At 49.6% G+C, this 26157-nt stretch overlaps 1 protein-coding gene across 1 annotated transcript in view; it reads right to left on the bottom strand.

Annotated features, from left to right (window-relative positions):
• The window catches only part of Pkd1l2 (polycystin 1 like 2), a 69814-nt gene that overhangs the window by 22850 nt on the left and 20807 nt on the right, over positions 1-26157 (bottom strand). The window contains 18 exon segments of the mRNA XM_042700599.1: positions 1325-1471; positions 2564-2742; positions 4281-4377; positions 4732-4967; positions 8561-8754; positions 9270-9492; positions 10617-10748; positions 10867-10990; positions 11923-12047; positions 13515-13697; positions 15233-15364; positions 16139-16333; positions 17183-17328; positions 19878-20054; positions 21175-21316; positions 21964-22084; positions 23835-24042; positions 25385-25508. Of these exon segments, the coding sequence (XP_042556533.1) occupies positions 1325-1471; positions 2564-2742; positions 4281-4377; positions 4732-4967; positions 8561-8754; positions 9270-9492; positions 10617-10748; positions 10867-10990; positions 11923-12047; positions 13515-13697; positions 15233-15364; positions 16139-16333; positions 17183-17328; positions 19878-20054; positions 21175-21316; positions 21964-22084; positions 23835-24042; positions 25385-25508 (2885 nt within the window).

Raw genomic sequence — 26157 nt, 5'->3', positions numbered from 1 at the left:
GGACAGGGATGGGAAAGAACTCGTCTCTTTGGAGGAACCCTAGGTAACAGGGAGAAGGAAAGGGAAAGATTTGCATCCAAGATTTATCACTTGCAAAGACAGATCATCATAGCAGCATCTCAGGGGGTTAATACAGAGATGCTGGAAAGAGCTGCTTTATCACCATAGCCTGTCCTCTGACCAGCCCGGGGCCTCAGGGAAGGGAGGTTACTCTTTGCATCTCAGTCTATAAAATGCATCTATAAAATGGAGGCAATAGTAGAACCTGCCTCACTAGACCATTGAAAGGACTTCAAGCCCTCTGTTTTCATCTATATGGCTGGGGCTGTGAGATAGGGCCTTGCATTTTCTACTCAGGGATGGCCCTGGACTACAATCTTCCTACCTGTGTCTTCCAGGTAGCTGAGAATATGAATATATACTTGCACATGCAGCTTGTCTGTTAATGCAGAGGTCTTGTTAACTTTTTGCCAAGACTGGATAGAACCATGATCCTCTTTTCTCTGACTTCTGAGTAACTGAGATTACAGCATTGTCTGTCATACCCAAAGTCATTTTTTTGGAAAAAAAAATGAACTCTGGGCCTGGGTGCTGTCCCTCAGCTCTTCACCTCAAGGCTAGTGCTCTACCACTTGAGCCACAGTACCACTTCTGGCTTTTTTTTTTTCTGTTTATGTGGTGCTGAGGAATCAAACCCAGGGCCTCATGCATGCAAGGCAAGCAAGCGATCTACTGCTGAGCCACCTTCCCAGCCCCCAAAGTCATTTTTATAAAGCATTTGAAACAGTACTAGCATATAGGTGAGTGTTCAAATAATTACTTTTGCTATAATTTCATTATAACAACTACAGTATAATAATATAACCAGAATATGATTCACTTTATTTGTAATTAGAGCCTTATGGGGTTTAGGAGAAAAGTTGCAAGGCAGAGTCTGAAAACAATACCAGATTTTTAGTAAGAATATGTACCATGTCCCTGTGGATAAAATGGAGTTCATCACAGGTGTTAGTCCAGGTTTCCCACAGCATGAGCAGAACTGAATTCCCAGCTGTTGTCTATTCCCACTGCGGGGGGGTGGGGGGGGACACATGTCCCTCCTGGGCCCTAATTCTCAACAGGACAATCTGGTCATGATGCCCAGGCCACTGGCCAATATATTTTTATTTTATTTACCAAAGAACAAAGAAAAGAGCATTGTATGGTGGTACACACCTGAAATCTCCTCACTCAGAAGGCTCAGCAAGATGACTATCATAGAACCCATCTTTTAAAAAAAGGGGGGAAGGGGAGGAACAGCTGCTTGAAAAGAAAGAAAAAGTACCTGAACTGCTTCCTGTCCTGCTCCGTGGCCACTGGAAACACCTTGTCAAGAACACAGTCTCCAATATCAATGGACAGCCAGGAATTGCAGAGGAAATACCACTTCTGGTCCGTCGCTGGGTCATACACCAGCACGCGGCTCACATACCTGGACAATGGAGCCGTGGGTGTGAGGAACAAGGCTTCTTGAGGCCCTGGTGAACAGGAATTCCTGGGGAGACTGCATGTTCTTTGCTCTTGGTACTGGATGAAACCCGGCCACCTGTGCTCTCAGCCAGTGGAAAGCTGGCTCTCATAAGTGCTCACTTCTTTACAAGGCAGAGGTGGAGGACACATCTGAAAACTATGGGCCCCTACTCATGGCACCCACCTAGGATCACTGTCCAATCACAAGGGAGCCAAGCCAAGCCAAGCTGTTCAAAGGCAGGTTTCATATCCAAAATACAGCTGTTTCCTGTGATTCTAACCAGACAACAAGGCATCAACCTAGGCTCTCACCAGGCTGATTTAGGTGAGGGAGGAAATAAGATCTTCCTGTGGGGAGGCCAGATACAGCAGTCGCCTTCTCTGTTGCTGTGTAGTCATGGTGGGAAGGCCACCCCTGCCTGCCAAGGCAGGGGCACAGCCAAGGTGCCCTGCACTGCATTCTCTCATTTTAGAGAAAATACCCCATCACACATGCAAAGGCCCCCTGTGGTGAGCCATGTGCCCTCCTGGGGTACCCAGCACCCAGTGATACAGGTCCCGGTGTGATCAAGATCCAACTTGGAGCAGCTCCAGGATCCCTCAAGGGGTTTGCTGAGCTTCATCGCAGCTCAACACACTCTCTGCCCATCCTGTATCCTCCCTTCCTAGGCACGCATCCCACAATGCCCACAAAGGGCACCTCACATGCTCAACTCCATCTCAGTGTCTGCTTCCTGGGAATTAAAGACAGCAATATACATGCCATGCTTTTACTTTTGTCTTAAGCTGCCAGTGGTTGATACCACTCACCTGGACCACAGTCTCAGGTCAGTGCTGGGATAGGGCTAACCCTGGATACTAGGGCTGTAGCTTCCATTCCTTCTATTTACTGATCTAGTACATATGTGTGGACCAGGGACCTCTCTGACTCTTGGTTTCCTCATCTATGAAACATGTTTGGCTAAGACTTGTCCAGGCCAGGAAGGCAGCCATGTGCAGTATCTTACCCTGGCCTGTGCTTCCCAGGCCCTTGTGGTTTGCCTTCCCAACTCACCAGGATGGCTGGTCCCCTGAGTTGTCATGCCACAGCCTGAGGCTCTGCAGTTCTCCCAGGGGGAAAAGGGTGGAAAGCAGGAAGACATCCACTCCTCCTCGCTCAAACACTGGGAAGTCGGGGTCTGACAGGTGGTGGGGATCACTTTCTCCATCCAGGCCATACAGGGTGATGGTCACCTGAAATCCAGAGACCAGAAGTGGCTACTCCTACTCGGTAACTGAGCCCCTCTGGCTTTGTTTAATTGGGGTGACCAGAAACCAACAAAACCCAATCATGCCTGGTCCTCTCACCTCCTCTCCTCCCATCTTGAAATAATGATACGTTCAGTGTTGCTCAGAGAGCTTGGGACATGAATGCAGGAGTGTCACTGCTGCTCACATTCCTGGGCGCAGTGCCAGTGGTTCACGCCTGTAATCCTACCGACTGAGGAATCTTTGATCTGAGGATTGTGGTTTAAAGCCAGCCCAGGCAGGAAAGTCCATGAGACTCATCTCCTATGAACTCTTATCTCCTCTTATCTCCAGTTCCAGAAACTGGACGTGGCTCAAAGATCTACTTTTCTGTTTCTATCCAAGGGTTTACCTGATTTTTGGAGTCAAACTGGCATTGTGGCAGATTCTGCCTTTATTTCAGAGTGGACTTCCAAAGCGCTTTTTTCACCTCTACTGTTTACAGGCTAGGTGTCCACATACCTGCTGAGGGTTCCTTGGGGGAAAAGTCATCTCTGGCTGAGAACTACTGTTCTAGGGGAGCCCAAACTCAGGCAATGTGAGTTTGAAATATGGCTGCAACTCTTTGTGAAGAGAAATGTCCTATGGATCAGAGACTGATGCTTGATTTGTCAATCAGAAGTCAGTGGATGTTCATTGGATGTGTGAGGAGTAGTTCCTATGTTCCTTCAGCCAATATTATTGAGCACTGACTCTGGGTTAGACAGCTGGTCTAGGACCTAACACATGGCAATCAATGAAAAAATTTCATCTTTAAAGAGTAAAAATGAAACACAAATAGTAAATATTGCTTAAAAATAGAAAGATAAAAACTTCACCCTCACACATTTTGGAAAACTCAGCAGTGCTGGTTCTTGATTCCTAACTGTGTCCCACAGACCCCTTAGTTTAGTAAGGGAACATAGCCAGGCTTGGCCGATGTACTTGGAAGAGGGAAATGGCTCCGGGCAGCCTTCACTGAGGACGTTCAGACATCTCAGGGGTGCTGCTGCGTGTGTACTGTAGCTGATCACTTGAGGACTGCAGTGAATGAACATGCAGTCACACCTGACGGCTTAGGTCTGAGTAGCTCTTCAGTGCAACCCCCAAAATGTAATTCAGAACGGGCTGATTTCAAATGGTGGGTGTGCTTGCCTTCTTTCTCTCCTCCCCGCTGTTTCCTAGATTGTGTTTTCCTCATCTTTCCTTGATAAGTCCACTGACTGCAGATTTACTTTTGGTCAACAAACTTAATGCTGAGTGACTCTGGAGAGGAGAAGAGCGAGCTGGCCCTCTTAGAAGCACTCTGTTATCCTATGAAGTATTGGCATCATAAGGTAATATATTCACTTACAAAAAATTCTCTTTCCACTCAAATACAAAAATTGAAAGAGAAAGATCGCCAAGGACAAAAATCCACTGTGCCGAAGTTCGTCCACAGTGGCAAAGCAGCACTTAACTAAGGGACACCAAGATCAACCAGTGGGTGTGGGGCTGTGGGGTACCTTTGCGGATGTAGCTGCTCCCCGCCGGTGTCCCGTGTGGACTGTCACCAGGTAGTGGTACTGGGCGAAGGGGTCGTTGTCCTCCAGCACTGTGACTCTCCTCTGGACAAAAGGCAGGGAGGACTCGGCTCAGTGAGCTCACCCATCACCCACCAGCCAAGAATGAGCAGAGCATTGTCAGATCAACGCATACCACACCTCTTTCATAGAGTAACCTTGAACATTAGACAGGTTAATGCCCAGTTTATACTAAATCTTCCAGTTTGTCAGTAGCATCATCTCCCCCAATAATTTGATAAAAAGGATATTTTATAGCCAAAGAGGGTGAGAGCCAGTTGGTCTGAGATGGCCCCAAGCATTAGGCCCTGGACTTGTAGCTGTCCTCTCAGGGCACATCATGGGGAGGGGGTGGTCCCTCGTGCTTCCCTCCTAGTCCCAAGGGCCATTCAACTTCACCTTGGCCTGATCCTCTGCATCTTTTCTCCTTGCCCAGATCACCACCAACACGTAGACCAGGCAGAGGCAGCCCACGGTGGTCACAACCACGGGGTTGTCCTCGAAGGTGGCGAAGAGTTCAGCAGTCTGGTGGACATCCACAGCATTGGGCATCACCAGGAAGGTGCTTCCAAAGAAGGTGAGGTGGTTGCAGAGGCAGTGTGTCTGGGAGGCGGTGGTCCGCGGCCCCACCTGCAACCCACCAGAGTTCGTGAATAGACATGCTGGGAAGTTCACGCCCGGCTCACTCGAGCCGAGGAGAGAAAAATGATTTCCACTTTGGGAAGGACATCCTGTAGTCAGGCTTCCGTATCCATAGAGTCAGACAGCTTCAGTCAAAAATACTTTTTAAATAAACGAGTCTGCACTGAAGAGGTACAGACATTCTCCATGTCATATTCCCTGCGTGACAGAGTATATAGCAACTGCTAACATTTGCGCTTCATTAGGGTATCATAAATAATGCAGAGATGGTCTCAAGATCCAGAGAATGTTCACGGGTTGCCTGCCTACTACATCCCTTTAAAAAGTATTTTTAAATCAGGTCTTGCTCTGTAGCCAAAGCTGGCCTGAACTTGGATCCTCTTGCTTCAGTCTCCCAAGTGCTGGGATTATACACATGTGCCGCCATGCTCAGAAAATATTACACCTTAGTATGTAAGAGAGTGCCTGTGGATTTTAGTATCCATGGACAGTTGTAAAACTGATGTTCCTCAGATATTGAGAGATAGCGCTGGGACATAGACTTCAGGAATCCCTCAGGCTTCTTTTACTTAACTAAAAATTACTTTTAGCTGGGCATTTGGTGGCTCATGCCTGTAATCCTAGCTATTCTGTTTGGGTGGCTGAGATCTGAGGATCACAGTTTGAAACCAGCCCAGGCAGGAAAATCTGTGAGACTCTTATCTCCACTAAACTACCAAAAAACTACCACTAAACTACCATAGAAAGCCAGAAGTAGAGCTTTGGCTAAAGCACTGTGGTAGAGCACTAGCCTTGAGCAAAAGAAGCTCAAGTCAGAGCCCAGGCTCTGAGTTCAAGATCCAGTACTGGCATTAAAAATTAAGTTAAAAATTCAGAGAACTAAAAAATAAAATGAAAAAAATTCAGAGAACTGGCCAAGTGCAATAGCTCATGCTTATAGTTCTAGCTACTTAGGGGCCAGAGATTGTGAGGATTGCCCAGCAGTCTGGGCAAAAAGGAAAGAAAAAAAAAAGGTCACAAGACCCCATCTCAACCAATAAAAATCTAGGTGTGGTAGCGTACACCTGTATTCCAGTTATACAGCAAACCTCAAATAGGAGACTCATGGTCCAAGCCAGCTGGTCATAAACTCAAGACCTTATTAGAAAAACAACTAAAGGCAAAATGGATTAGAGGTCTGACTCAAGTGATAGAGCACCTGCCTAACAAGCACAAGGCCCTGAGTTCAAATTCCAGTACAATAAACCAGAGACAGGCAGACAGACAGAATTGAGCATGCTAGACAAGCAATCTGCCATAAGCCACATCCCCAGCCCAGAGACTATTACTTGGGAGAAAGATCATTTCCAGTGGGAGCTCTAAGCATCCTGTCAATCTGCCTTCCCTGACTTGGAGACATGTTGCAGGTGAAGTTGGATTCCCTATGGTCCCAGCACAGAAGCACCCAGTATCACAGATTTGTCCTGAATCCCTCCTGCCTTTTACGCATCAGATGCTCACTGGAAGGACAAGCATTTGCCGGGAGTTAACGCTGTGCCTGGAAGGGCCAGCCGAGGGCCCATCAGGGTGAGCGCCTCATCTCAGTTTGCCCAGACTTTTCTTGCTTTTCAAACTGAAAGTTCCAAGTCCGCAGGACTCTGAGTCTATAACAAACTGAGCCAGTCTAGAGAGCCATGGAAGTGTGGATGCCGCTTGGCCACGCAGCCCTCCCTGTGCTGAAGAAAGCACAGGTGGGCAGGGGGGAGCCAAGGGGCTGGGGCAGGCATCCACACCCACAGCCTCGCCTCAGTCCTGCAGGGCAAACCATCCCAAACCCCCTCAGCCAGCTGTGACCCCCACCTCAGAACATCTGGCGGGTGAAGATTTAATCCAGCCCTCCAACCTGTCACTGCCTTTCATTCTAGGCTCTGTTGCTGTGTGGAAAGAGCAGCCAACTGGCATCTGGAAAGTGTTCTGTTTCCAGCACCTGGTGAGGAAGAACTCTAAAGCCCAATGATGACCCAATGGGAAATTCTGCCTCTTCCTCTTAACGAACCACCTGCAAAGGCCGGCCCCACATACTGGCACAGCGCCAACCTCTCATTACAGACTTCAGGTGGGTCTTAGTCCTGTGTTTGCTCTGTTGTGTTTCTCACTGTTTCCTAACCCTGGTCCGGAACTGGCACACAGCTGTGGGTATTACAGGAATACCTGACACCCGGAAGGGGTGCGACTGGTTTCAGAGAAGACATTCAAGCAAGGCTGGAGTCGGAGTGTCTTGATTTATGCCCAATATCTTTGTCCTCCAAGGCCTTCCCTTCCTCCATCCTTTCCTCCTGTCAAGGTCTCAGATTCCCCATCCTGCTGCCTGAATGCTGGTATTATAGGTCTCTAGGGGTTTGACAAAGACCTTGAGGTCATTGGCTTCCCTAGACTTTTCCAGCACCAGGGTCCCTTTTTTGAGAAGGGAAGGTTTCTGGGGACTGAACCCAGAACCTCAGGCATACAAAGCCAAGTGCTCTACCACTGAGCTACATCCATAGCTGCCCTGTGAATATCTGAAAGCAATGTGCAGATGCTCCTGTGATGGTAATAGGTTGTTGAATAAATGAAAGGAGGAGCTTGTAGTCTACCAATGGGTGATAAATTATGATTATACATGGAGATGAGGGAAGGGGATGAGTACTGTGAAAGTCCAGCAGTAGAACACTTGAGGCACGTGGGAGGGACAGGACAGTGGAGCTGACCCGATGGAAGAAATGGAGCTTTCTGGGCAGGAGTAAGTAAGAAGGGCTTTCAGGAGGAGAAAACAGCACACACAACTCATGGAAGGGGACAGGATAGTTCCAAGAGGGCGCTAACAGCCTCATGGCCAAGGACACTCTTCAGGACCATCATCATCCTCAGCTTCCTGGGGGCAGAGCTGAGTTGAGACAGAGATCTGATTGCAATTATTAAAGCCAAAATCCCTCCGGGGCTCAGCAGGACTCCCACAGGCCTGGGGAAGCAGTGTCACATGGCCGGACTCTGAGTCTTGGCATCTCCACAAAAAGGTGTGGGGTTCAGGGCAAGTTAATTGAGTTTCCTGAGCCTTTGTCTCATTGCCTATAAAATAGAATTGTTGGGAAGATTTGATGAGATCATGCAAACTGAGCAGGGAATACAATACTTGGCAGAGAACCAACGGGACAGTTGAGTTCATTTCCTTGGAAATGGCACCCTGGCCTGCAGGGCTTCCTGAATCACTCGTCCACTCATTCAGTGATCACTTGTCTCTGTGTCCTGTCTCCTGAGCCCTCAGTTCCTGGCCCTCAGGTGCCAGACATCTTTCAATGAGCTCGTCTGTAGCGATGAGCACAGCCCCTGTGCTCAGCACTGTGAAGGAGGGATGTGTGGGAAGTCACACCCAGCCAGGATCAACAGCAGCTTTCTCCAGGAAGCAGTGCCTGGGTCAGGGAGCCCGCTAAACGCAAAGCCATGTGTGCAATGGCCCCACGGAGGGGCGCAAGACACTGGTCTGAGGACTCTAGAGGGGGTTCCCATGTGGGCCACATGTACCTTACCAAGCTACTCTGTCTTTGTCTTTGCTTTCCTCTCCTTACCTGGCAGCCAGAGTTGTCCCAAGTCTCCTGGACCTCATCCCAGAACACACAATGGGACAGGAAGGTGGTGACGCCAACTGTGAGGGCTTTGCCAGGGTCTGGCTGCAGGTTGGATTCGGGGACCACAGTCAGGTAGTAGATACCCTCCCCTAAGGGCAGGTCTGCTGGGCCCAGGATCCAGGTAGACAGCTCACCTGTGGGAAATAGGGCTCTGGTCAGCCGGAAGCCTCACTGAGATGAGGTTGACATCGTGGATAACACAGCAGGTTGACCAAGATGACATGGCAGGGAGGCAGACCCTGGAGGTCTCTCCATTATCGTAGGAGTGATACCTTTGCCTCCTGAGCACAGAAGAAGGGACACCCTGCTCAGTGTGCAGATTGGGTCAAAAAGACAAGGGATCTTTATTGGCTGTGTGACTAGTTACTGAACCTCTCTGTTCTTTTCTGACAAGGGAAGACTTCAGTGGTCTCTACCCTAAAGGTTGTCACAAGGACTACAGTAAGGATGCTTCAAGAAGGGCCTGTGGTCATCTTCATAAATGCTCACCCAATGTTGGCAACTAACAATACCAATAACAGCAGTAGAACAAGCCACTGAGTATGGCAGGTGGTTTTTCTCTGATTTCCCCCATGGCTTTTTGTCCTCAAGCTTGAATCTACTCCAACCCCAAGGAACACTTGAGAAGCTGCCCAGGGAACAGGGCTACCTGGAACAGCCGCTGGTGGTAGATGAGTTTGGGCATCATAGCTAGTCTCATTGGGGTGGTAGCCATAGCCAAGGCTGAGCGTGAGCGGGAGGTGGGGTCTCCCGTGTAGCTGGATCCCCAGAGCGGCTCCCCCTGCAGTCACATTCACCCACAGAGCCCCAGGAGCAGCCAGGTTCAGCACGGTTGGCTCATTGAGTCCTTCCAAATGCCGGGGCAGCAGGATCTGTCACCAAAAACACAAGGAAATGCCATTCAGGCAGCAACAGGTCTGCTGAACAGAGCCATGCAGGGCAAGTGCCTATGAGCTGGAATCCACACTGCTTTGGCACCTAGAGCAAACGGCCACAAGCTGAGCAGCATCGGGCAATATAAACCTGTTATCCCACACTTCCAGACACCAGAAGTTTAAGATCGGTTTCCCAGGGATAAAGTTGGCAGGGCTTGTCCCTTCTAGAAAGAATCCACTGCCTTGTTTTTCTCCAGCTTGCCCTCCTTGTCCTAGCCGCACCTTCACCTTGCTCCAGCGTGTTATTTCTGCCATCAAATCACCTTTTCCTCATCTGTAGTTACACCTCCCTGCCCAGAGCCCCAAACCCAGACAATCCATGCTCAACCCCCATTTCAAGGACCAAATCTCAGTCATATCTGCAAAGTCCTGAGTCACAGCACAAGCTTCAGAGGAAGTAGACATCCCTAAAGACTTCCATTGAATTAGTTAGTGATGAGAAAACTAGGCAGATGAATAGGACAAGAAAAAAATCATTACAACCTTCAGAGTATCTGAATGCATACTGCACCACAGTGTGCTCATGATTGTGTTTAAGGAAAATCTAACTGGAACATTTAGAGGCCATGGGGATGGCTTGTGTAATGAGGGTGGTTAAAATCCCAACAACAGGCTCATATACCTGGGAAAACCGAGATAACATGAGATGGGTAAATGAACATACATTTGTGGGCTTACGTTAATGCAATGTTTAAGGCAGGGTGAGCATCAATTTTGGATGGTTCTCTTCTTTATAGAACCAGACAACTAGCTGGGTACTGGTGGCTCATGTCTATAATCCTAGCTACTAAAGAGGCTGAGATCTAAGGATCACGGTTCAAAGCCAGCCCGGGCAGGAAAGTACGTGAGACTTTTATCTCCAATAAACCACTAGAAAACCAGAAGTGGTGCTGTGGCTCAAGTGGTAGAGCACTCACCCTGAGCTGAAGAGCGCAGGGACAGTGTTCAAGCCCCACAACTGACAAAAAAAAAAAAAAAAGAACCAGCCATCTTCGGGCTCTAACTAAATTGAAGAAGAAAACCAAGTATCATCTGACTCCTGACAACACCCCTATTTCTACCTCAATATTCTCAGACAGGTTCTTCACAGGGATGGGCTGTCCACCAGGGCTGGTCACGAGGAGTCCACCAACAGTTCCACTGATGTCAAAGCGACTCCCGGCTGGGAAGGGGCTCTTGGGGAAACTCGTCATCTGAAAGGAAGAGAGAGGAGCATTGTCCCAGGCCCTTGAGGCTGCAGGGAACTAGGTCCCTATGTGAGTGATGAGGCCCTGAGGTAGGGCTGCCCCAAGGAGGCATTTCTGGAGTTACCCTGATATCCACAGGCTCGCTGTCATCCTCTGTGGGCCAGAGGGAGGAGGCAGGCAGAGAGAAGGTTGCAGAGTCGGTGGCAGCAATAAACACGGAGGAGCCTCGCCAAGTCCATGGCTGTATTCTGGTCATAGGATGAGGAAAGATTCAGTGTGACCACATAGGAGGAAGAGTCCCGCTCTCCCAGCGCTCAGAGACACTCTCCTGTCTATCAGATAGGTGTCTTTAGCAAGTTCTCAGGTTTGTACCAGCAGCAGAAGCTGCCTCAGAGAGGTGGTGCCCCTGGATCACCACAAAACCAGCTTCGTCCACTGCCGAACCCCCAGCACTTAGGAGCTGGTCAATAATTTTTTGTTGTTGTTAAATGAGTAAATGAGCTTGGCTGTCGACATCTCCATGGGTTTCTCCCCTCTGCCTGCCTTAGCCTTGGAGGTCGTGGGCTCTCAGCTCCATCTTTTCCAGACTTCGCTCTGTCCTCATCAGATTGGACTGGAGACCTGGTTTTAGACCCTCACTCAGATCTGGAGATTATGTCCCTGGGACCTAGTGGAGCAACCCTGACCCAAGGAACCAAAATCTGGGACTCGGTTTGGGGCCTGCAACACGGTCCAGTGCTGGTCAGGTGGGGAGAGGAGAGAGGAAGGCATGCCCAGGAACTGGTCAGTACAGAGCAAGATGGATCCCCCATGGCAAAACTCACAGGCGATTGTTTGAATCCCTGCAGGACTTGGAGAAACGGGCTGGCTGGCCCACCCACGACACAATAGGTACGATGTGGGTTCCCTTCTGCCAACCCTCCCCCCACCCTTCTCCCACATAGCTCAGAATTCACTCCTGTGCTCTAACATTGGGTGTGGCCTTCAACCCTCCTCTCTGCACAACACCCACCCTAGTGGGAAGGAGGGAGCTCTTCAGACGAAAGCCCTCCACCCCCAGGTCTTGGTACCAACACTGCAGATCCCAAGACTGGCCTCCTGGATTCTGCCTGCATCTGGGCGTGGAATCGGGGAGACTAGGGCATGGGCTTTCTTGGGAACACACAGTGCAGCTGATTACCTGTTTGTGTACACGGAGATGGAGGGGGTAGCCAGGGTGGCTGGAAGGGCCCCGGGAAGTGTGCCCAGCAGGAGGGAGGTCTGCACACACTCCACAGCCTCAAGCATCCGGGCTAGTGTAGGAACCTGGGAAGAGGCAAGAGGATGCCATTACGAACTACTGCTCGACGCCATCTCTGGCCACCATCACTAGGCTTATCATGAGGCTTGTAAGAGAGGACAGTGGGAGGTGGGAAAAGCCCCATGGATAATGGCAAGGGCAGCATATACAGAGATGAGGATGCCTGGCTCCTGTGAACCCTTTACAGCCTCCTGGCTGTAATGGGTGTTTTCCGCTCTTCTTGGGCAGTAGGGGAAACGTGTGGAGAGGAAAGATGGCTTGGGAAGGATAAAGAGAAGGAAGAGCCAGGACTCATGGGGAAGCTTCTGGCTTCAGGCATCATGTGCTGAGCCATTGTGCTATTTGGCTCTGTGCAGCTGACTTCCACACCTGGCTAGGTGTTATTCCAGGGCATGTGGAGAGTCATGGGTAAAGCCATTCAAAACATGCGTCTTCGTGATGTCAAGGCTAGGATGAGAACCCAGAAAGGCTGGGTGTTTGCAGAGTGCTTATGGGGTACACAGATGTGTGTGACCATCACTATGTGTGAACATAAGGATTTGAGCATGCCACATGCAAGTCTGTGTGAGGGCATTATACATACTATATATGAACGCATGTGAATGTAGCTCCCAGGTGTATGTAAGTGATTAGGAATGTGAGTGCAACTATGTGGAAGAGCTATGTGAAAGAGTCTGTCTGTGTGTAACTATGCTGCTATGTGTAAAGGTGTGATTGTGTGTATATGGGTGTGTGATCGTTTGTGAGGGTGTGAGGCTGAATCTGTATGTGTTACACCGTATCTGAATCCATGGCCATGTGTGAGCATATACCTTTGCCTTATTTGTTTGGCAGTACTGGGGTTTGAACTCAAGGCCTCGTGCTATCTGAACCAGTTCGCCAGGAAGCAGGCATCTCTGTATTCAGTTACCTTTGTATGAGACTGTCCTTCAGTCTTCCTGCAAAGGAAAGCTGGCCCGTGGGATAAAGGCCTGTGGAGCAGCTAGACTTGAGCTTTGCAGTTCTATCACGATGCTGCCCTAGGAGCAGGCTGCATCCTTGCGCCCCTCGGGAGCCACACATGCCCCACCTACTCTGACTGTTGTGTGTTCTTGGCTAAACAAACCAGGAATTACCAAACCTGCAAGGGGGTACACAGGTCTCTCCAACAGAGGCTGCTGATCTGAGGTGAGGCAGGATGCTTCCTTTTGCAGATGAGGAATGTGAGTTTCCTCACACAGGGCCCCTACGTGATGAATGATACAGCTTGCAAGCGACACAAGTCAGAGTTCAGATTCAGGCTGCCTGCTTCCAGGCCCCACATACAGCCTATTACTCCACACTGCCTCCCGGGGGTGCTGATCCCTGGATCCTTTCTTCCAACTCCTTGGTAAACACTACAACTCCAGGCCTCAGTTTCCTTATCTGTAAGGAGTGGGTGTGAGTTGGGCACACCATGGGCATGAGGTCTGCATCTGGCCTGAGACACCCACCTGGCTGCTGTTGTCATCCACGGGCTCTTCTGGTTGGTTGCTCGGGAAAGCTTCCAGTATATTGCCCACCGCCCAAAGCAAGTCCCTGGTGGCTGCCTGGCGCCTCTGGTCCTCAGGACGGGCCTTGGTACTTGCTGTCAACAGGACTTCACTGGCCTGCTGCAAAGCCTGGCTAGCCACCCACTGAGTACAACCAAAGAAGAAAAAGCAATGTGAACCCATCTGGGATGGATCCGTCCCTGTGCCATTTCAGGGATATAGGATGCAGGGGAGGGGAGTAAGCGAGGGGCCTAAGCCGAGGAAGAGCTGAGCCAGGCCCATCAGGGAAGCAGTCCACATTCCTAACTTAAGACTGGATCTAAGGCTTTAAGTTCCTCTAGGAGAGAGGAATTCTGAATTCTTCCCAGAGTGCTTTATGGAGTGATCTGCACATCGTAGGTAGTTGGTAACATTTACTGACTTGGAGTGATGGATGGATAGAGAATGAATGGATGATAGATGGGTGGGTAGAATGGGTGAAAGGGTGGAAGGAAGATGAATGGATGGAGAGAGGGTGAGGATGGCTGGCTGGATGGATGGAACCATGGGTAGGCAGGTGGATAAGGGTGGGTGAGCAGGTGGATGATGCATGGACATAGTACTTCATTATAGTTTTATGTTTTTATGAGATTATTTGTTTGGTACCCTGATAGTCTGAACATGCCTTAAGGGCAGTCTGTGCATGTGACTCGCTGCCGAATTCTCAATGAATTCAGTGCCTGGTACAATAGGCATTCCGGAGATGCTTATTGATTGAGTGGATGAATGAGTGCACAGAGGAGGGAAGGAAGGATGCACATAGGACACATGACTAAGCACATGGGTGTATGAATGTATAATGCCACCTTGCCAGCTTTGGGCCGGGGCATTTGTGGAGACGGCTCCAGTGGAGTGAGTGAGGTAGTGCCAGGGCAGTTTCCCTCTCACTCCTTGTGGCTTCTTTTTAACCCTGGGCTGTTTATGTGGTGGAACATGTACTTTGATCTGAATTTTCCAAGAAGGAGATAAGGCTGTTTGTTTGGAGGTGACTCCAGGGAACATCCTTCAAGGCTTGGGGATGTGAGACAGGAAAGGGTCAGAATCCAGTGCAGGAAGCGCAGTCAAGCCCCGTGCCTGGGGCCTGGTCCTGCGTGGGAGTTATCCAACAAGAAGGGTTGAGGTAGCTGGGCTAGCTGTGCATGACTTCCCAGCTGTTGGGGCAGGTGGAGGGGCAGGTGTCAGGAAGAACCCCAGGCTAGAAGGTGCCGGTAGCTGGACATCACACTGGACATCAGATGTGCAAGATGAGGTGGATCAGTAGCAGCTCTGGTGACTTTGCTGCCCAGCCAAGAACAGGATCCAGGTGCTCCTTCCAGTTGCTCACCCATGGATGGAGAGGAATGGGTGGGGACAAGAAAGTCATCACATAGGATGAGGCATAGTAGGGGGCTACCGAAGGGTACCTTCCCATACACCACCAGGCAGGATCATTGGAAAGAAGATGGCGGAATTCTTGGCAGCTCCAGGAGAGCTCTGTGACTTAGGGACCCCTTGACCTATCCTTGGCTGGGTTGTTACTTTCCTCTCATGGAGGGGTGTGTGTGTGTGTGTGTGTGTGTGTGTGTGTGTGTGTGACAGAGGGGGGGGAGGGAGAGGGAGAGAGAAAGAGACTGCCTGGCTCAGCAGGTGGAAGTTCTTACCTGGGCGGAGGGTGTGAGCTCTTCACTGAGGTGGGTCAGCTCCCTCAACACCTCAGCCAGCCCCTGCACACTCTGCATGTCCTCCAGGCTGCCGATGACCTTGGACAGTGACTGCAGTACAAGTTCTCTGACCTTGGTACAAGGAGAAAAAGGCCAGGAGAGAAAATGAAATTCCAGAGGTTCCATGAAAGCATTTCAGGAATATTTGGGGTCAGGAGAATGGCTAGGGTTTCCCGCATCCACACCTTAATCCTTGAAACTTGTGAACATGTTACCCCAGAGGACAAAAAGGCACTCTGGCCTTTGGAGATGTGATGGGGATCCTGAGACAGGGACAGCATTGTGGATTAACAGTGGGGGTGTTAGGACCATAGGGATCATGAGAGGGAGGAAAGAAGATGAATTAGGGAAGCAGACGGATATTGGAGGCAGCAGTAAAAGACAGAGAAGAGAGAAAGAATGGGGGAGAGCAGAAAGCTTTGATGATAGGGAAGGGGCCGTGAGCCAAGGAATGCAGGTTACCTCTAAACGCTAGAAAAGTAAGGAGTGGATTCTCCATTAGAGCCTCCTGGAAGTTTCCAGTCCTGCCTAGCCACGCTTGACCTAGACCAAGTCATGTTCCTACTGTGGTCCTTGTTCTCATTATTCCTAATAGGAAAGGACCAGAATCATGCTCTACTAGTTCCCAAAGACTAGAACTGTTGATGGTGAGCAAAGAATACTGATTATCAACAATGAAGACCTTTCTTCTCTTTTTATCCCTCACTGGAAGGACCAGAGTGGGAGTGACAAGAACCACTGGGTGATGCTAAAGTCTTCTCTACTGGTCCCTGAACCCTGTCCCCTCTGACCCAAAGAGACCCCTGGGACCTCAGTGGGAGGTATCCAAGGAGTCTATTTTGGTACCTTCTGTCTTGTGTCCATTGTTAGCAGTTGCCCAGAGTCCTGGCCTAGGTCCTTTTGGTTCAGCATGGAGGACAGAGACTTGGCCAGCTGGAGAAGTTGCTCAGGGCCATGCTCACCTTGTAGAGCAGTAGTGACCCTTTCCAACATGGCAGCCTGGAATTCCCCCTCCTCAATACCTGTGTCCCCGAGTCCCACCTACAGAGAAACAGAAATGGGCTCAGTGGTCAGTGGGGAACAGAACAGGCCTGGCATGGGCTCAGTGGTCTTTGTGGGAACAGGGAAGGCCTGGCATGGGGCTCTTAGGCACTTCCTGCAGCTGGAGGGCACCTGGGCCAATTTGTGCCAGGCAGTTGGCAGCCATCAAAACTAAGGGCAAGCCCTCACTTCACTTCTAGTTGCTGACTTCATGCTGTCCATCTCCTGATCTCAATTTGGCTCTTGACCCTAGAACTATGATTTATCAAGGCTTAACTTTGAGTCCTTATGGCTGATCTTGGTCCTATTTCCTCTGAATTACTAACTTAATGCTTGCCCAGATCCTTCTGGTCTACTCCACCCGTTGCTCCCAACACCTAACCTTCTGCTAATAATTTAGTCACATGATCTACAAAGGTAGGGGCCAAATTCATATGCAAGTTCAGGACTTGGAATCTAGTAGATACTTATAAATATTTGTTGAAGAAATGCTCGAGCTAGATACTGGTGGTTCACACTTATAATCCTAGCTACGCAAGGGGCTGAGATCTGAGGATTGTGGTTCAAAGCTAGCCCAGGCAGGAAAGTCCATGTGACTTTTATCACCAATTAACTAGTAGAAAACCAGAAGTAGAGCTGTAGCTCAAAGTGGTAGATTGCTAGTCTTGAGCAAAAAAAGAACACAGGGACAGCTCCCAGGCCCTGAGTTCAAGCCTTATAACCATCAAAAAATAATAATAATAAAATAAATGAGTGAGTCAGTGATTCACCAGCCAAGCCCATGGCTGTCTTCCACCCAGCCACCCTTGAAATAACATTTAAGAAAGAATGACTATCACGATCACCCACCTTCACCATTGCATGGGTCTGCTGTCTTTCCCCTGCCTGGTTGGTGACAGAAATGATCACTGTCAGCACAAAGTCTTTGCTGTCTTTTCCAAGTGGTAGGTACACAGATGGGAGGGCTGGTTCAGGGCCACAGTGTAGGCAGGAACCTGGCAAAATGGCAATTGAGCAATTAGGGTGACGTGTCCAAGCCTAGGGAGACCACGACCCACCAGGTCCCCAGGACACAAAAGTAATAGTTCTCTAAGGAGTAGTAAACACACTGGGATTCTACACCATTGGAGGGAAGACAGCCACACATACTGATTCATTGTCCTCAATAAGTGACGTCAGGTTGCTGTGAGTTTGGAATCCTTTCTCTAAAATTCATGAAAAATAACAGGAAAAATATTTACAGGGATTTTGTGTTGTGTTTTGTGCCAGTATTAGGAAATGAATTACTTAAGGGTGCTGACCCTTAATTTTTTTTCACTCAAGCCTGTACTCCACCACTTGAGCCATAGCTCCACCTCCAGCTTTTTGCTGGTTAATTGGAAACAAGAGCCTTGCAAACTTTTCTGTCTAGACTGGCTTCAAACCATGATCCTCAGATCTCAGCCACCTAAGTAGCTAAGATTTCAGTTGTGAACCACCAGCCCTTGGCTTACGTTTGTTTGTTTGTTTGTTTAAGTGATAAGTCAGATTACAAAATAAAGGGAAAAAAGAGAAGAGGATGAGGAGAACAACAACTTAGTTCAAAACATATCTGGGGATGGGGCATGGCTCAGTTGTAGTACACTGCCTAGCATGCATGAGGACCTGAGTTCAGCCCCCAGGAGTACCTACATGTGCACACGTGCATACAAAAAAACCCCAAAACTTCTTTAAGAGTCAACAATTTTTTTTGGTTTTGTGCTATACATTTTTCCCCTAGCAGTAAGGATTGAACTCAGGATCTCACATAGGTTAGACAAGCACACTACCATGGATATCTACATCACCAGACCCCCAAACTCCTCGCTTTACAAAAACCCTCCCTTCCCCGGCTGTTCTATCTCAAAATGCACCCTCTGTCATATGTGTCTTAGTTTACTAGTTGTCTCTGCCAATAATGGTAAACATAATAAGGCCAAGGACTTCCTGTATTTTATTTGTTGCTACATATCTAGCACCTGCCAGAGCCTGACATTCAATACATGTTTGTTGTAAAAAGTAAGTGAATGAATATTCCTTTTACCCTTCAATGGGACCTGTCAGTCATTGGAATCACCAATTATTGTATAGTGTGCTATACAATGATTTGTTATTGAATTCAGTTTGTTTGTCTGAGTCAGGATCTAAATAATGAACTGGCCTCAAACTCAATATGTCATCTGGATTGGCTTCAAACTCTTGACCCTCTTGCTTTAACCTCCCAGGGGCTGGGATTACCAGTGTGCACTGCCACACCTAACTGAATGCTCATTTTCTTTTTCTTTTTTTTTTAGGTCCGGTTGTGGGGCCTGAACTCTGGGCCTGGGTCCTGTCCCTCAGCTCTTCAGCTCAAGGGTAGCGCTCTACCACTTGAGCCATAGGGCCACTTTCGGCTTTTTTCGTTTTGCTTATGTGGTGCTGAGGAATTGAACCCAGGGCCTCAGGCGTGCAAGGCAAGCACGCTACCACTGAGCCACCTTCCCAGCCTTGAATGCTCATTTTCACACCATCATACCTCTTTGCCTTCTTATATAAGGCTAAAGTACTAAAGAGAACAACTAATCAGAAGTAGAACTGCTGTCCTGGCCCTTCCCTTTCTAGGAGGAAGCAGGTAATGCAGATTGGAAATCTACTCAGTTTGCTTTGACTTTTTTTTTTTTCCTTTAACAGGGCACCCATTAAACTGCACTCCTGGAGCCTCAGAAGAGCTCACACCCATTTTTCCATGATCGAGGTACGCAGTGTCTACTATTGTGCTGTCTGATGCTGGACAGTAGGAAGCATTGACATAATAAGCACAGTGCTGAGGTTCAGAGGAAAGTTCCAGATCAACTAGTACCCTTGCTTGGGACCTTCATACGAGGGTCACAAGATACCCACAAGGATAAGGAGGAGATAAGGAATCAGATGAGCTCTCCAAGAACCGACTACTACCAAAATGTAAGGGGAAAAAAATGGGACTGGGCCATTCCACCATCCTGCTAATGCCCACTGTGTCCTGGCTGTGGGGTCTGACAGTATTGAATGACACCCAGGTAGGGTCACATGCAAGTGAACAGGGTCCGTGATAGTCCTCCCCTGGAAACTTAGCAACAATGTTCTTTCAGCTCAGCTTATCCTGTGACATGGCCATTCTCTGATGCTGCTTTGTAAAGCAGGGTCCTGCTTCTTTCCAAGTAGTTCCAGAATCTCAGCATCATAGTTACTCCTGGTGCATGGGGGAGGGGGGTGGAGGAGGAGGAGCAGTGTCCTGCTATGTCGTCACGTGTCATACTTCTGGGTCTCTTCACCCTTCTCACCCTGACACTACTTACACTGAAGCCATTTTGGCTTCTGAGGTTGTGCAGGAGCTGCTTCTCCTGACCCTGTGGTGTGGTGGCTAGGCCAGTGCCTTGAGAGCGGCCAGTTCAGAAGATCCTCATCCTGCCAACGTCTCACGGACGGAACACATTCTTTGTGTCACACAGTCCCTGCTCTGGAGGGTCTGAGCCCAGGGTGTGAGGGGAAAGCAGTCCCAAGACAGTACCTGAGTCTAGACAGAAGCAATATTCCAGGGGCTCTAGGACCGTGGAGGCCGTACAGAGAATGGCAAAGCGGGTCAGTACAGTGCCCTCCTCTGGGGCAATCACACAGGTGGGCACCACGGGTGTAGGCAGAGCGCTGATCACATAGGTGTCCTCCCCATAGGCCTGCCTGGTCAGCGCTGGGGAGTAAAGACAGATGAGCATGCTTCAGGATGACCTGGTCAGCTGCTGAAGACACACAGATTTCTGTTCCTCCTGCTGCGGCCCCCTCCCCCTCTCCCGAGCGGGCTGGAGATTCTGGGGGCAGCTTCCAGGTCCTCATGTCTAACAATGTCCCTTTGATGTAGAATCCCAGGGAGACTGGGCAAGCCCTCAAGATGCTCAGGTAGTAGGACTGTGAGTTCCAGGAAAAGGAGAGAGAGAGAGAGAGAAAGAGAGAGAGAGAGAGAGAGAGGGAAATTGGGCAGAAATAATAGAAGAGAATCAGATAGACCTGAACTGGAATTCTAGTTCTAGCAATTATTTTACCACCCAAATGACTTGGACTTGAGGTTTTTGAGGGTTAATCTGTTATCTGTAAAATGGGGCCACTAATAATAATACATTTCCTATACTGGGATTATTTTCTTACTTTTGAGACAGAGTCTGGCTATGTAGTCCAGCCTGGCTTTGAACTCTTTTGTGTATGTGTGTGTGTGTGTGTGTGTGTGTGTGTGTGTGTGTGCTTATTTTGGAGCTTGAACTCAAGGCCTGGGCACTGTCCCTGAGCTTTTGTGCTCAAGCCTAGCGCCCTACCACTTAAGCCACAGTTCTATATCCGGCTTTTTGGGTGTTCAACTGGAGGTAAGAATCTCACAAACTTTCCTGCCTAGCCTGGCTTTGAACCTTGATCCTCAGATCTCAGCTTCCTAAGGAGCTAAGATCACAGGTGTGAGCCACCAGCCCCCCACCTGGCTTTGAACTCCTGCCCCTCCTGCCTCATCCTCTACCCGTCACCACGCCCAGCTCAGCTGGTTTGGAATGAGCAGCTCTGCCTTCCCTGGGCAGCACAGGCCTAGGTCACCAGTGTGTTCCACTGCCTTCTGTCATTCATCCTGCATGAGAGCGGCGCTGGGGCAGGCAGCTATCATCTCTGGATTACCTAGAAGTGAACTGAGACCTCTGGAGGCCAAATCCTTTACCCAGAGGCTCTCAGTGAAATTCCCTCCAGAGCCCCAGCCACGTTCCATGTTTTACCAAAGCCCCACAGTTAGTGTTTGTCTTGGCTGCCTGACAAGAGGAGGTGGGGTGGCTTCTCACCTGTGACCCTGATCCAGAGGACCTGTCCCCAGGTCTGCAGGGAGCTGCTGTTGAGCAGCAGCGTGGAGGTGTCCCCTTGAAGAAGGGTCAGAGAGCGTGTCTGGAACCCTGTGAGTCTGCAGACAGCAGGGAGGGGCTCAGCCTGCAAGACAGCAGTGCTCAGGGCCTCTGAGTCTGTAGCCAGGACCCCAGACCTTGTAGGACAGTGGCTTCTGTCCCCAGGAAATTTATCTCAAGTGAAGGTGGCAGTGGGGTCCCACCAGCATCCCCAAAAGTCAGGTGAATGCCAAGCCCCAGTGTTGGTAGGCTGTTTGTCTGAGGTAAGGTTTGGGGGAATAGGGGCCTGAGCAGGGGTTTGTGTGCAGGTCACTTGAGGAAAGAGAGGTTTCAGAGAAAGCAGAGGGAGGTAACAGGGAAGGGAAGCAAGAAGCAGTTCCACCAGAGGCGAGCAGCCTCGGCCTGGCTTGTGGGGAGCTGTGGTATAGAAGGTGAGCTGCAGAAATTGCTTTCCTAGGAATACGGGGACTGGACTGCTCAACCTCGCATCAGCCCCTGCACAGCAGCTGGGCAATGGGAGAAGGTTCAGGGAGATGTATCAGCCTGGACAGGGGCCATGGACCAATAGCTTTGGCCAAGCACTTCCCTATGGAGTTTTTCTTTTCTTTTTTGCTGGCCTTGAGTTGTTGGGTAGGAACTACTTCCCCAGCCCCATTGAGTTTGCTTCTATGTATTTACCCATCCTGCTGGGGATTCCCTCAGTTCTCCTTGCGTGGTTGTCACTGTCCTCACCTTGTCTGGTGAGGAGCTGTCCAAGTACCAGCTGAATGTGGCTGCTGAGATGTCCTCTCCCAAGGTGACTCTGAGCAGAACATCTTCATTGGCATCCGCCAGCTGGCAGTTCTGCTCACAGCTGGAAAGGAAACAGGGAAAGGGGCAAGGAAGCTCCCTCAGACACAGTGAGAAGCCACTCTTCTGCCCAGTTCTTGTCAAGTCCTCTGAGAGGGTATAGAATGACCTTTCTCCAAATGGTAAGTGGTGTCAAAACAGCCACTGCCCCAAGACACATCAGAGCCAAGACAGACCTAGTCTCCTTATGGACAGATCCACAGCCTGACAACGCTCCCATGTCCCTCAGACCCTGGGTGCTAGCATGGAGCATTCAAAAGGCTGAGACAAGTCCTTGGGTTCAACCTTTGACCCTGCTACTTAGGAATAGTCATCCTGTATAAGTCACTTAGAGGCTGAACCTCAGTTTCTTCACTTGTAAACTGAGAGTAAACCCAAAAATCTTCTGCGACTCTTTTTAGCTCTAATCATAGTGAATGGTGCTGGTGTTTCAGAAGGAACATGCCAGGCATAAATGATGTCCACAGATAGCAACACATCCAGTGCTCACAGCAGCCCAGGTGACACAGCTCCTCAGTGGGTAGATGGAACATGGACTTGTGTGATGGTTCCTCATCCTGGGCCTTCTCTATAATACCCTGCTCTCTCCTAGAGCCTCAAGAGGCCACACTGGCATCTACCATGTCCAATCCGTCCCTTGGGTCCTTTTGGTTTAACTGTATAAGCTTTCCCATCTGCCTACTTCACTCCTTACCATCTGCCCTGGTACAAGTATACGCAAGTGACTCCACTTGTCTTCCAGACCATTCTCCAGCTCTTTGGGGCGGTGTCCCCAGAGATCAGCCTCTGTAGATTGCGGTTCCACAGCTCTACACCCTACCCAATTGGGAGCATTGGTGGAGGACCCATGGGAGTAAGGAGAGGATGGAGATTTATCCCTGCGTGACCCTCCCCTTTTCCTGGAGGGCTGCATAATATGCCGCTCCATGTAGCCGAGCCCACAGCTTAGATCTCAGGAACTTCCAGTCACATTTGTCCCCACCTCTGCAGTCCTAGGAGCAATGGCTTCCCCCATTACGGTCCTGCATTGCCTTCTTGTTTTTTCCCTTAGCCCTGTCTACGCTTGTCAATGGAAACTTCATCCATCTGTGATGATTCCTCATTAGAGGGGGCCCTCTGTTCCCTGCAGGGACCCAGCCAACAGACCAGCTGTCTGGAGCTCTTACATGTACTCTTGAAGTGCCCAGGTAAGTTTCCAAGGCCTCCCCTGCTCTCCCCCACTTATTCTTTCCCCTGGTAGCAAAATGTTTCTAAGCAAGATGTAACCATGTCCTGCTCAGAACTTCTAGGTGGCTTCTCTCAGCAACTTCTAGAGAAAGACCTCAGATTTGGGATGCCCTGGAGGTTCTGCCTGAGCCAGGCCTGTCTACTCCTTTGACTCCTTCTTACACTGCTATCCTGCTCTATGCCAGAGGAAATTGGCCTCTTTCTCTTCTGCTCTCTTCTTCCTGTGCCCTCTCCAGTCATAATTTTCCTGCTATGTTAGTTCCTTCCATTCCCCTCTTTATCTCTGCTCAGCCCCAGCTCCTATGGGATGCCCTCTATGACCCCTAATCAGGAAAATTGTCATACTTGTGCTGTCTCCCTTCACTCCCTTGTGTAAATCGTTGCTGATCCCCAGATAGCAACCCCATGAGAACAGGGACTGGCTGGCTTGCCCAGCCCTTCAGACCTTGCCCTAAGTCAGGACTGTCCTGGCCTGGCTCTTACTAAGTGTTGGCTGATGAATAGAGCACCAAGCCTGTGTGCCTCACCTGACTCGGGGCTCGAGGTCCAGAGGAGCAGACACATAGAGGCACTGCTCCGTCTCCTTCTGTAGCTCCTGGCCCCTTAGGATGGCCAGGCGCAAGGTGACAGCCGATCCGGGTGGTGGCAGGCAGGATGGCGGGATCACCAGTTCCCTCTGGGCTGTGTGGAGCCGCTGCCTTTCCACACAGTTGCTCCACTGATCCCAGCAGCGCCCTGGGAGGGGGTAGGAAGACACTGTTATCCACAGCACACATGGCTACCTTCTGGCTTGAGAATTTTTTTAGAAGAGGATCTACAGCTGGGAGCAGGTCCAGGGCACCTCCCCATCTTTGGTGCAGCTATCACCCTACACAGAGGAGGCTGCCCTCAGCAATGAGTCCCTGTGGGGTGTGATGGCCCATGGAGACTGCGGTCTCCTCTGCTTTTGATAACAGCTCCATAAATTCAACTCCACTGATTGATGCCCATGCATCCCTCACTCTCCACCCCTCCCACATGCTCATCAGTCACAGAATATCCCCAGGGTCAGGCTCTGTTCAGCTGTCTAAACTTCATACTCCATGAAGTATTGAAAGCCTTGAACTTCTGTATGATATTTGTTAGTCCATTTTAAGAAATTTAGTTATGAAAGCAAGCACAGATGTAAACAGATTGAACAAATGACAGTAGTATACATATAAGAGCAAACGTTTGGAAATAAGCTAAATGTCCAGAATAACAGTCCTAGTGAAAAATAAATAAGGAAACAAATAAAACCAATCCTGGTGAATAAATGACCATACGTTAACTGATCACAGCCTATTGGGAATCTCTTTATTATGAAAATCAAGACAGACGAGAAGGGGCTGGGAAGGTGGCTCAGTGGTAGAGTGCTTACCTTGCATGCATGAGGCCCTGGGTTCGATTCCTCAGTACCACATAAGCAAAAAGAAAAAAGCCGGCAGTGGTGCTGTGGCTCAAGTGGTAGAGCGCTAGCCTTGAGCTGAAGAGCTGAGGGACAGCACCCAGGCCCAGAGTTCAGGCCCCACGACCCGACCAAAAAAAAAAAAGAAAAAGACAGACGAGAAGATGTGTGATAGTAAGCTGCGCAGGTTATGTTGTCCAGTGGAAAAAATGTTAACAGAGCAAAATGTCCAATGTGAATAGTATTCCTTTTATTTCTAAGACAAAACATATGTTTCTAGACAATAACCCTATGAAATGGAGATCACTCCTAAAAGCTTGTGCTACCCTCTTGGTTTGTCAAAAGATACCTGACCTTTGCCCTTTTAGACTCTCCCCAGTAATGTGGGGGTGGGGAGAAGGGAAGGGTGTGCTGCAGAGAGGAAGAGCATTTCATTGCTGACCTTGTTTGGGATTGTCAGTGCATGCTAATGAAAAGCACATCCCCATGCTTGCTACCTTCAGGGCCATTCTCCCTTCCTATCTCCCATTTCCATGCAACTTACAATCAGGCCTAAGTGATGTGCTTGTGAAGACAAAGAAAAATGATAACATAACCTGATGCTATCTGCCATTTCCCAGAAAGGACAGCCCAAGAACTCACACCACCTACCACAGGACCAGCGGAAGCGGAAGCGGAAGTCCTCGTCATCAGCTGGCCAGCCCAGAGTGACTGTTGTGAAAGGATCCACGTACAGACCAGGCTTGACATATACCTCCAAATCCCCCTTGTCTCTCTGCGGAAGAAGGGGACACTGGTGAGGCATATCTCCATAAATGACTTGGCCTCACTGTGCTGTGGCCAGCCTGTCCTCTACCTTAGAGCAATGTGTGTTAGGTTTTTAAAAAGAGGTAGCCGAGTAAGAACAGCACCAGCACGCACGTGGTATTCAGGTAAGGGGTAGGTTTATTCAGTAGACCTGCTGGGACCAGGCAAGGTTGGCACTCCACGTGGCTGGGAAAGGCCTGGGAAGGAGAGAGCTGGGAAAGAGAGGAAAGAGCTAGAAAAGAGCAGAGAGAGGGGTGAGAACAGTAGCACTCACGTGGTATTCGGGTAAGGGGTAGGTTTATTCATAGACCTGCTGGGACCAGGCAAGGTTGGCACTCCACGTGGCTGGGAAAGAGAGAGAAAAGAGCTAGAGCAGAGAGAGAGCAGAGAGAGCTAGAAAAGAAGAGCAAGAGCAAGAGCTAGAAACGAACAGAGAGAGAAAGAGAGAGAGTCTGGGCCTGGGCTAGGCCTTATGTAGGGTATGGGCGGAGAAAGGTGTGGCCACATCAAATTCAGATGTGACCTCAGCGGATGCAGATGTGACCTCTTCCAGGTGTTCCAGTTGCCTAGGTAACGCAGGTACTGGGTGGAGACTTTGCTGCGAGGAGGGTGGAGTC

Source organism: Dipodomys spectabilis, unplaced genomic scaffold, assembly GCF_019054845.1.
Source record: "Dipodomys spectabilis isolate Male_0828 unplaced genomic scaffold, ASM1905484v1 ptg000273l, whole genome shotgun sequence".
Taxonomy (NCBI): domain Eukaryota; kingdom Metazoa; phylum Chordata; class Mammalia; order Rodentia; family Heteromyidae; genus Dipodomys; species Dipodomys spectabilis.
The sequence above is the reverse complement of the archived record's forward strand: the minus strand, read 5'-3'. Positions and strand labels throughout refer to the sequence as shown.